This window comes from Mobula birostris, chromosome 16, assembly GCF_030028105.1.
Source record: "Mobula birostris isolate sMobBir1 chromosome 16, sMobBir1.hap1, whole genome shotgun sequence".
Lineage (NCBI taxonomy): Eukaryota > Metazoa > Chordata > Chondrichthyes > Myliobatiformes > Myliobatidae > Mobula > Mobula birostris.
This window is the reverse complement of record NC_092385.1, coordinates 78,541,521-78,552,786: the sequence shown is the minus strand read 5'-3', so window position 1 is coordinate 78,552,786 and position 11,266 is coordinate 78,541,521. Positions and strand designations below refer to the sequence as shown.

The 11,266-nt window shown below is 40.8% G+C and overlaps 1 protein-coding gene across 1 annotated transcript in view; it reads left to right on the top strand.

Moving 5' to 3' along the window:
- The window catches only part of LOC140211257 (uncharacterized), a 63,493-nt gene that overhangs the window by 39,271 nt on the left and 12,956 nt on the right, over positions 1-11,266 (top strand). The window contains exon 2 of the mRNA XM_072280934.1: positions 10,933-11,036. Within this exon, the coding sequence (XP_072137035.1) occupies positions 10,936-11,036 (101 nt within the window). The 5' untranslated portion in view covers positions 10,933-10,935. The remainder of the gene's footprint in view (positions 1-10,932; positions 11,037-11,266) is intronic.

Sequence of the window (11,266 nt, the reverse complement as noted above, 5' to 3'; positions counted from 1 at the left end):
CCAAGACAATCAGTTGCTGTTAGATGGCACACCGTCTTCATGCACTGACTCTGATACCTTTCATACTTAAGGAAGGATACACTGGCTTTGGAGGCAGTGCAGAGAAGGTTCACCAGGTCGATTCCAGAGATGAAGGGGTTAACCTATGAGGAGAGATTGAGTCACCTGGGACTATACTCTCTGAAATTCAGAAGACTGAGAGGGGATCTTATAGAAACATACAACATTTTGAAAGGGATAAATGAAATAGAAGTAGGAAAGTTGTTTCCATTAGTAGGTGAGACTAGAACTAGGGGACATTGCCTCAAGATTCAGGGGAGAAGATTTAGGACAGAGATGAGGAGAAACAGTTTTTCCCAGAGAGTGGAAAATCTGTGGAATTCCCTGCCCAGGGAAGCAGCTGAGGCTTCTTCACTTGTTACATACCTCGTGGGTAACTTGTGACTGTCTTATGACCATGATGTAATTGAGTATCTTGTGAGCATGATGTAATGGCCTTGTGATGGTGGGGTGATGTAATTTTCCCGCCAGTGTGAGGTCACATGATGACATGTTCCCTACAGGTATATAAAAGGGGAAACCCCTGTTGTTACGCAGTTTAGTTTGCTGTTTAATTCGTCAGTTACTCCGTTATACTGCGTATTCGTCTCATGGCGCAGTTTCGTTTTAAAGTGGAGCTTTACTTTTTATTGTAAGGTAAAATCGTTGTGCCGGCAGTTTCGCCAATCGCTGCTAGTTTTTGTTTGGGATACCTTTGATTTACCTTTACAGTCTAGTACCAGAGAGCGAAGACCTTACCAAAGTACGGGAAGGTTAGTGTCGTTTGGTCGTTTCATAAAGGGTCGACTTTATTGAATCTTTGTTCACGAATAGTGACCTGCATCTGAGATAACCCCTGTAAGATCAGGAAGGTTTGTGCAGTGTTCATTCCTTCGTCGTGAATCCTTAGGACGGAATCAGCAGTAACGTCATGTCTTCGAAGAAATCCGTTTTCTCAGAAGTCTCTCCTTACTGACTGTATAAATCACTTGGACTTGCGAATTTACCACTTTAAGACTGTGTTCAAATTTACAACTTTAAGAACTGTTCCAGAGTTTCCATATAGCAGTTAATTTCCGGTTAAGTTAGTCGTTTGAATACTTTTCGCTATTGTTGAGCAGAGTTTAATAAATGTTTATGTTTGTTTATAAAACCTGACTCAATTCTATATTCATTGTTGCTGATGATGTAACACAACCCTATGGAACTTTGATTTGTAATAATGCATCACAAAATTAGTGCATTTCGTATAGAGGGAGACCGTGGGGGAAAAAAAAAACTACCTATAAATCAATATAAATTGGCACTACCAAGAAAAAGAAGGGACAGACCAGTGCTCAGGATTAAACAGTAACCATGTAGAGAAAAGGCAAGTTCGTACTCAAGCAACACACACAAAATGCTGGAGGAACTCAACAGATCAGGCAGCATCTATGGAAATGAATAAACAGTGGACATTTCAGGCCAAGGCCCATTTTAATTAAACTTAACCTTCCAATTAAATTTGTTTTGAAAGTGGCCAACATTCATATAAGACCATAAAGACATAGGAACAGAATTAGGCTATTTGGCCCTTTGAGTCTGCTCCGCTATTCCATTATTGTCTCTCTCAATCCCATTCTCCTGCCTTCTCCCAATAACCTTTGATGCCCTTAATAATCAAGAACCCATCAACCTCTGCTTTAAATCTACCCGATGAAGGTAACAAAGATGAAAATGTATTCAATCCTCTCATAATAACCAATTATTTGAACTGTCTCCAAATAATTCCCTCTAAAATAAAAGAAGATGCATTTATAAGTCCCCTTAATCATATACCTTGGAAATGTCCTAAATGTGACACAAACAATGAGTCACTACCACAAACAAAACACATACAGTAGTAGTAGGCAGCCGTCGATCCCAGGGGATCATGGGTTTGTGCCTCTGGTGGACTGTGTCCTCTCCAGGGCACAAGCCTCGCAGGAAGATTTGAGGAACCGGCTGTTGCCCGTGCAGCGGATTCCCCCTCTCCACATCACCGATGTAGTCCAAGGGAAGGACAAGTACCGATACAGCTTAGCATCAGTATCATCGCAGAGTGAAGCTGTAAACAACATCAAACTGCCTTAGGGACCCCGGCTCCAGATTTCCCTCTTGGGGCTTACTCCTGATGCCTTTCCCATGGGTGGGCATGGCTGCAAGGCAGTGGAGGTTTAAAATCAGAGTTTTCCTTCTCCTAGGTGGGCTGCCATCCAAGGACATTTAGACAAAGCATAATCTTCCTTCTTTTTCATGAGCAAGGATTCAGACAGTGAATTGTACTAACACTATAAATTTGTTAGATTCCGTTTTAAAAGAGCACACACTCAAAGGCTATGTTGCTTCACAGGATGTCATGATTCTGGGAATAATAAGCCCTCTAGATATTAGAAAAACCTTTCCTTCAGGTGAACATAGCAATTACCTCAGTAACCAAAATGTAGTTAGAATCTACTGTATGTCTGAAGAGTTGCTGGAGTCAGGCCCTCACACAACATTTGACAAGTATTTAGATAAGCACTTGAAATCCCATGGGATAGAAGACTAAGGAACGATTGCTGGAAAATGCATTAGTATAAGTCTGTAGCTACTTGATGGCTGGCACAGGTACTGTGAGATGAAGGGGCTATTTCTATGTTGTATAACCTAATGGCTTCATAAATGTACTCGGCATTGTATTCCTGATGTAATTGTACAGATCCTTGTCAATATCTGGGGTGTTGACTCAGTTCCACATTGAATTCATTAAAGCTTCTTGGACCATGTAGGGCCCTTGCTGGCTTCTGGAGTTCTACTCAATAATAACTTAACCAGTTATTCAGAATAATAAAAAATAGGGGAAAATACTGTGAAAACCCCAAAAAATACTGCAGATGCTGGAATCCTGAAATAAAACAGAAAATGTTGGAAACACACGTCAATCAGCATCTGTGGATAAGAAGGCTTTTCATCAGAGCTGCTTTTGACAGTGCCGCTGTTCATGCTGCTGGCAACAGCAACATCTGAAGAGTTGATAGATTCAGATTTTGCCAACAGTTTGTGAAATGACACTCAGCAATACTCAGAAAGATCCTTAACACAAAGGAGTGACCAAAGCAGGCATTGAAATCATAAGTTTAGCTTCACTTATGGGTAAAGAAAGGGAAAGAAAATTAAAATTTGTTTTGCACATCTTAAGTATTTGAAAAAAGGTTAGAGCAGACAAGGAAGCTGGCGTCCTGACGAAGGGTCTCGGCCTGAAACGTCAACTGTACCTCTTCCTATAGATGCTGCTTGGCCTGCTGCATTCTACCAGCATTTTGTGTGGGTGTAGCTGGCAATATGTACCTAGTTCCAGAGAATAATAATGATCTGGCATTGAATCGATTGGAACTTAAATGGTAGCGATGACCTATTTCTGAGCGATACATTTCATGCTATTCTGTGTAAATTTTATTTTGAGTTCATTTTATTTTCACCATTCCTTAATTTGAACAATTATTTTCTTCTGTTTGGACTGTGCTCTTTCCATGAACAAATATCTGTGGTTGCAGTTCTATTATTCAAATTTTATCTTTTAAAACACCTTTTTTACTATTTATCGTACCTCGCCTCTCCTGTCCACATCTTTTATCTTTAGCATTACAAGAATACTAAACAGCATTTTTATCATTAACACAAGAGATTCTGCAGATGCTGGAGATCCAAAGTAACAGATACTGACAAAATAATGGAGGAACTCAGCAGGTCAGGCAGCATCTATGGAGAGGAATACAGAGTTAATGTTTTAGGCCAAGACCCTTCACCAGGAATATGCTTCATCCAATCCAGATGAAGGGTCTTGGCCTGAAACATTGACTCTTTATTCCTTTCCCTAGTTACTGTCTGACGTGCTGAGTTCCTCCAGCATTTTGTATGCGTTACAGTATTTTTATTTGTATCTTTCCTATAAATAAACACTTCATTCTCTTAATAACTCCTTTTGTTTTTACTTCATTTTTAAAATATTATTTTTGTAGTCAATCTTGCTTTTTGCATTTACACATTTTATTACACAATCCAATTCATTTTTCCCAATTTAAGATTTGATGATGATGATTATGAAGACACGTAGTCCTCTTTTATTGTCATTTAGTAATGCATGCATTAAGAAATGATACATTATTTCCTCCGGTGTGATATCACAAAACACAGGACAGACCAAAACTGAAAAAACTGACAAAACCACATAATTATAACATATAGTTACAAACAGTGCAACAATACCATAACTTGATGAAGAAGTCCGTGAGCACAGTTGAGTTTCTCAAATGTCCCACATCTCACGCAGACGGGAGAAGGAAGAAAAACTCTCCCTGCCATGCCGACCACAATCCGACTCTGAGTCATCCGAAAACTTCGAGCTCTCATCAGCTCTCCAACACCGAGTACTGAGCGCCATCTCTGTCCGAACGATTCGACCTCCTTCTTGGTCGCCAAAAGCAGGCAAGGCCGGGGATTTTGAGGCCTACCCTCCGAAAGATTCCCCACCACACAGTAATGACAGCAGCAAACGTGCGTTTCAGAAATTTCTCCAGCTGTTCCTTTGTGCTTTCACGTCCATTCTCCATCAAATCAGAATTGTCCAGGGCCTCTCTTTAATGGATACGATATCATTTATCTGACTTTGTTAGATAGCCTAATTTCAGATTCTACAAAATAACTAGTATACTTGTTCATTGGGGACTATTAGTTATTCTTCCTAGAAGAAAGACAATAAATAATTTAAAATTGTTCTAGTTTAAAGACAGCTCACTTGATTCCAGTTGGGAGCTTTAGGACAATTCACCACTCCTACATCAATGGTTAGCAGACGCTCCAGCAACATGTCACTCTTACTTTAATCCATTGCTCTTCTGCCTGCTTGATCCACTCAGCTCCTCCAGCATTTCGAGTTTTTTTGGCCTCAAACGCTGTCTGTGTGGAGCATGCATTTTTCGAGGAGAAGAGGGGTGATGGGATATCCAGATTGGAGAATGGAAATACAGAGAAAGAGGGAAGGGAGGAGAAATTACCGGAAGTTGGAGAAATCCATGCTCATGCCATTTGGTTGGGGGCTACCTAGACAGAATATGATGTGTTGTCCCTTCAACTTGAGTTTAGCTTCACCATGGCAATAGAGAAACTGATAGGAATAGGAGGGTTAATTGAAATGGATAGCCAGCTGCCCCTAGTTTCCACTCCTCCTTCTCTTTCTTCCATGGTGTCTTCTCCTATTAGATTACTTCTTCTTGAGCTCTTTACATCTTCCACACACCCTTTCTCAGCTTCTTAATTCATCCCCCTTTCCCACCCACCCAACTTCCCCCTCACCTGTTCTCATCTATAGTTTGCCAGCGTGTACTCCTTTCCATCCACCCCACCTTGTTACCCTGGCTCCTGCCCCCTTCCTCTGCAGTCCAGATGAAGGATGTCAGTCCGAAACATTGACTGTTTATTCCCCTGAAGGCCGCCTGAGTTTCTCAAATATTGCTCAAGGTTTCTGCAGAATCTGCTGTGTTTACTATATGGTTATGCTTGCCTTCGTTGGTCTGTTTACTGAGTTCAAGAGTCAGGAAGTTATGCGGCAGCTTTATAAAACTCTAGTTAAGCCAAATCTGGACTATTGCATTCCATTCTGGTCACCTCCTTATAGGAAGGATGTGGAGACTTTGTAGGGAGTACAGAAGAGGATTACCTGCGTGCTGCCTGGAGTAGAGGGCATGATACAAGGAGAGATTGGACAAACCTGGGCTGTTTTCTCTGGAGCACTGAAAGCTCAGTGAAGATCTCATTATGTTTCACAAGATTATGTGAGGCATATATCATAGAGTAGACAACCAATATCTTCTTCTCCACATTGAAATAACTGATGTCAGAGAGCATGCATTTAAGGTGAGATGGGTTAAGATTACCAGGGCAGTGTGCGGCAAATTTTTTACAGTCGTTAGAGGCATTTGTGAGATTCTTAGATAAGCACATTATATTGGAAGAATACGGACATTATGACGGCAGAAGGGACTAGTTTCATTAGGCATTTAATTACAAAATGTATTAGTTTGGCACAATGTTGAGGGCCAAAGGGTCTGTTCCATGTTAGGGAGTTTTCTGGAGTTATGTGAATATAGCAGAAAATCAAGCAATTCAAACAAGAAACAGGCTCCAATTCTAATTGTAAATGTAAATAAGTTCAGGAAGTTTCCAATTATACCTCATATCTATGGTATTGTTGAAAGTCTGAGGCACATATATATCATTAGGGTGCCTAAGAATTTGCATAGCACTATAGTAATTTTATGTATTGCTCTGGTTTGCTGCCACAACAAAAATCAAATTTCACAACATATGGGTAATGATCAAACTGATCCTGCTATGGGTCTCTGTTGTGGACTGATGGTGGGAAGAGAGCAGGGAGAGGGATATCATGCTTGGGAAAAGGGGAAGGCAGAGGGGGGTAGCAGGAAACACCAGAGAGACATTCTGTAATGATCAATTAACCAATTGATGCAATCAAATGATCTTGCCTGTGTCTCAGGGCAGGGTAAGTCTGCATCCGTTCCACCCCCACCCTCTCCAGCACTCCTCTCCCAACTGTTCCACACCCCTCCCGTGTTATTCCACCCTCATAATTCTGGACATCCTTTGCTCCCACAGATTTACAAACTTACTCTCTGCTCCATATTGACAAATACAGTACTGTGCAAAAGTCTTAGGCATCCTAGCTATATAAATAAGTATAAAAAGTATTCACCCCCTTAGAAGTTTCCATGTTTTATTGTTTTACAACATTGAACCATAATGGATTTAATTTGGGTTTTTTTACACAGATCAACAGAAAAAGACTCTTTCGTGTCAAAGTAAAAACAGATCTCTACAAAGTGATCTATTTCAATTACAAATATAAAACACAAAATAATTAATTGCATAAGTCTTCAACCCACTCCCCCGACTTTAATATGACATACCAAGTCATCACTGGGGCAGCCAACTGGTTTTAGAAGTCACATAATTAGTTAAATGGAGATCTGTTTTTGGAGACCTGTGTGCAGTCAAGGTGTTTCAAATGATCATAGTAAAAATACACCTGAATCTTGAAGGTCCAACTGTTGGAGAGTCAGTATCCTGGCAAAAACTACATGATGGAGACAAAAGAACACTCCAAGCAACTCTGCGAAAAGATTATTGAAAAGCATAAGTCAGTAGAAGGATACAAGAAAATTTCTGTCACTGAATATCTCATGGAGTACAGTTAAATCAATCAACAAGAAATGGAAAGAATATGGCACAGCTGCAAATCTGTTTAGAGCAGGACGTCCTCAAAAGCTGAGTGACCGTGCAAGAAGGGGACGAGTGAGGGAGGCCACCAAGAGACCCATGACAACTCTGGAGGAGTTACAAGCTTCCGTGGCTGAGATGGGAGAGACTGTGCATACAACAACTGTTGCCCAGGTGCTTCACCAGTTGCAGATTTATCGGAGAGTGGCAAAGAGAAAGCCACTATTGAAAAAAAAACACACATGAAATCTCAGTTGGAGTTTGCCAGAAGGCATGTTGGAGACTCCGAAGTCAGCTGGAAGAAGGTTCTATGGTCTGCTGAAACCAAAATTGAGCTTTTTGGCCATCAGACTAAATGCTATGTTTGCCATTAGCTAAACACCACACATAATCAAAAACACACCATCCCTAACATGAAACATACTGGTGGCTGCATCATACTAGGAGGAAAGCCCTGGAAGGCTTGTGAAGGTAGAGGGTAAAATGAATACAGAAAAATACAAAGAAATCCTGGAGGAAAACCTGACGCAGTCTGCACAAGAACTGCAACTTGGGAGAAGATTTGTTTTCCAGTAAGACAATGACCCCAAGTTTAAAGCCAAAGCTATACAGGAAAGGCTTAAAACCAACAAAGTTAATGTCCTGGAGTGGCCAAGTCAGAGTCCTGTCCTTAATCCAACTGAGAATTCGTGGCTGGACTTGAAAAATGGCTGTTCACTCACGATCCCCATGCAATCTGTCAGAGCTTGAGTAGTTTAGTAAAGAAGATTGGGGAAAAATTGCAGTGTCCGGATGTACAAAGCTGATGGAGACCTATCCACACAGACTCAAGGCTGTAATTGCTGCCAAATGTGCATCTACTAAATACTGACCTGAAGGGGGTGAATACTTATGCAATCAATTATTTTGTGTTTTATATTTATAATTTATCTCAATCACTTGGTCGAGATTTGTTTACACTTTCACACAAAAGTCTTTTTCTGTTGATCAGTGTCAAAAAATGCCAAATTAAATCCATTGTGATTCAATGTTGTGCAACAAAAAAATATGAAAACTTCCAAGGGGGGTAAATACTTTTTATAGACACTGTATACGTGCCCAAGACTTTTGCACATTGACACAGCCACTGTCTTATTTTGTTTCCATATGTCCTGCTGCTACCTAGAATAGTTCATTTTGCCAAGTGGGAGTAACAATCATTTTGTTCTCCTCTATACTCGTTTACTGAAGAATGACAATGAACAATTTTGAATCTCGAAAACAACTGAAGTACCGACAAACAAAACATTAAACTGAACTGAAATAATTAAAAAACAAATCCTTGTTTTCCTTTTTGCTTTCTGATCTGAGATCCACGTGCTGATTTCCTAGTGAATATGGGAGAAAGTAAGCACCACCGACCGGGTCCTGTATCCAGATTCCACAAGAACTTAAGTGGCAAAAAAAATCCTGACAGATTTAACCTTCTAAATCTTCAGTAAGTTCTGGGCTTTGTGTTTTGCACACAAGCATGGAAGGTTTGAATTATAGCTGTTTAAACAATTCAATAACCAACAATTCCAGTCAGAACACTGGCAAAGCTCAGCCTGATCTGGCCCTTTAACTTTGAAGTTTATTGTAGTTGGTGTAAAATAGATAAATGTGAATTTTCAAAATCAAGTTTTAGAAAGTGTTCTCTCTTCCTAAGAGTCAAATGACCTGCTTTGATAAAGGTGGTTGAGGAAGACACTGGGGAAAGCCCCTGCTGTTTGAGAATTTAATTAAGACTGACTTAAATGTCAGCCTTTGCACAATGAGTGGTATTCTTCACTTTGAGTCAGAGATAATTGAATACAAAAATGTGTTACTGAGAAAGAACTATACAATTGCAAATGTCAACTTTGAGATGAGACATGTAACTGAAGTCTTGTTTACTGACTCAGGTGGATGTAAAAAACTCCAATGATAGTATTTCAAAGAGGTCAGGGGAGCCATCCTCATGTCCTGCTCAACTCTTATTTATCAAGCTACATCACAAAGAAAATTATTGTGGGAGCTTGTTTGGAGCAAATTGGTTGTCACATTTCCTTAGAGCAGGGATTCCTAACCTGGAGTCCTCGAAACCCTCGGTTGATGATAGGGGTCCATGGCATAAAAAAGCCAGTTGATGGTGTAGTGGCATCCACACTGGACTTTGAGATGAGTGGTCCCAGGTTCGAATCCAGCCAGGTCCTTGCACGCTTTCCATCCGTGCTGGGTTGAGCATTGAGCTAGCAACTCAGCCTTGTAAAGAAAATAGATAAAATGCCAAAGAAATGGCAAGGTCGCCACCCAATGTGCCAAGGAAAGGAACAACACATAACGTAGATTAAAAAAAGGTTGAGAACCCCTGTCTTAGAATCTGTATTCTAAAAGATGGCCGTTAAGACCTGCAGCATTCAAAGTCACAAAATATGCTAAATAAGTGTAATTTCTTTGCTCAAATTTAATAGAAATAAGCCTTGTTCTGCAAAGTGTAAAGTCTTTACGTGCCCAATATCTACCTCACTGGATTGAGACTGCAGATTAAACGTAAACCAGGTTCATTTACTGTTGCCTTTCGGAGAAGGAAATCTGCCACCTAAACACAATCTGGCCTTGTTTGTGACATCAGACCAACTGATCTGTTTGACTCTTTGTTGTTCTCTGAAACAGCCCAACAAGCCTCTCAGTTCACAGCCAATTATGGATGGGCAGTAATTGCTGGCCTTGTTGGTCCCATCCACCTTCATGAACAAATAAATCCATTAAAATCTTTGTCCCTATAGGTATTTTACTGGATGTTACACATAACAGGCCAGAATATCCAGCTCAACATTTGTTGGCTCCATGCCTGAGGGTCACAACTGCTGTGATGGCTGTTCAGTTGTCACTTGGTAATACTGCCAACATCCCAATGTGTTGGTTGTCCATCGTATCCAGCAATGACAGGAGACCAGTGCGGAGTGTTTTTAAAGTAGAAATTGTTGGTTGTCCATTGTATCCAGCAATGACCGGAGACTGGTGTGGGAGAGTTTTAAAGTGGAAATTGTTGGTTGTCCATTGTATCCAGGAATGACAGGAGACCAGTGCAGAGAGCTTTAAAGTGGAAATTGTTGGTTGTCCATTGTATCCAACAACGACCGGAGACCAGTGTGGAAGAGTTTTAAAATAGAAATTGTTGGTTGTCCATTGTATCCAGGAATGACCAGAGACCAGTGTGGGAGAGTTTTAAAGTCAAAAACCCGTTGCACTGGGGAAGTTCCTCTCTCTTGGCCTTGGAAGTCTGGGTCCAGTGGTACAAGTAGTCATCACAAGCTAATTGTTCAAGGAGATTGGTTAATCCCAGCACACATGGAATTTACCTGACAAGGAGATTGGTTAATCCCAGCACACATGGAATTTACCCGACAAGGAGATTGGATAATCCCAGCACACATAGAATTTACCCAACAAGGAGATTGGTTAATCCCAGCACGCATGGAATTTACCCGACAAGGGGGAGATGAGTTATTAATTTCAAACTTTCTACATAATCATTCAAAGAGCTGAACTGCACGTGTATGTAATGACAGCTGTATAACTCATCTCCTTCTACCATAGGCCATGAACTTATCAATCACCCCTGCTGTGGACCACTTTCTGGAGGTCCAAGATGCCGACTTCTACAAAGGAGGGATCCGTATGCTCCACGACCACTGGACTAAGTATGTAAATGTAGGAGGGGACTATGTTGAAAAATAAATGTGCTAGGTTTTCTAAAATTGACTCCTTCTGCCTTAGGCCACAAACTTATCAATCACCCCTCTGTCATGGTCCAGTCCGTGAAGTCCGTATTCCGGTTCACAGTCCGGTCCATCGACCATTGCTCCAGGTTTTCCTGTCTACCCTGTTTCTGTTCTTGTTGAGCACTAATTGAGGCAGCTGATTCTCATTG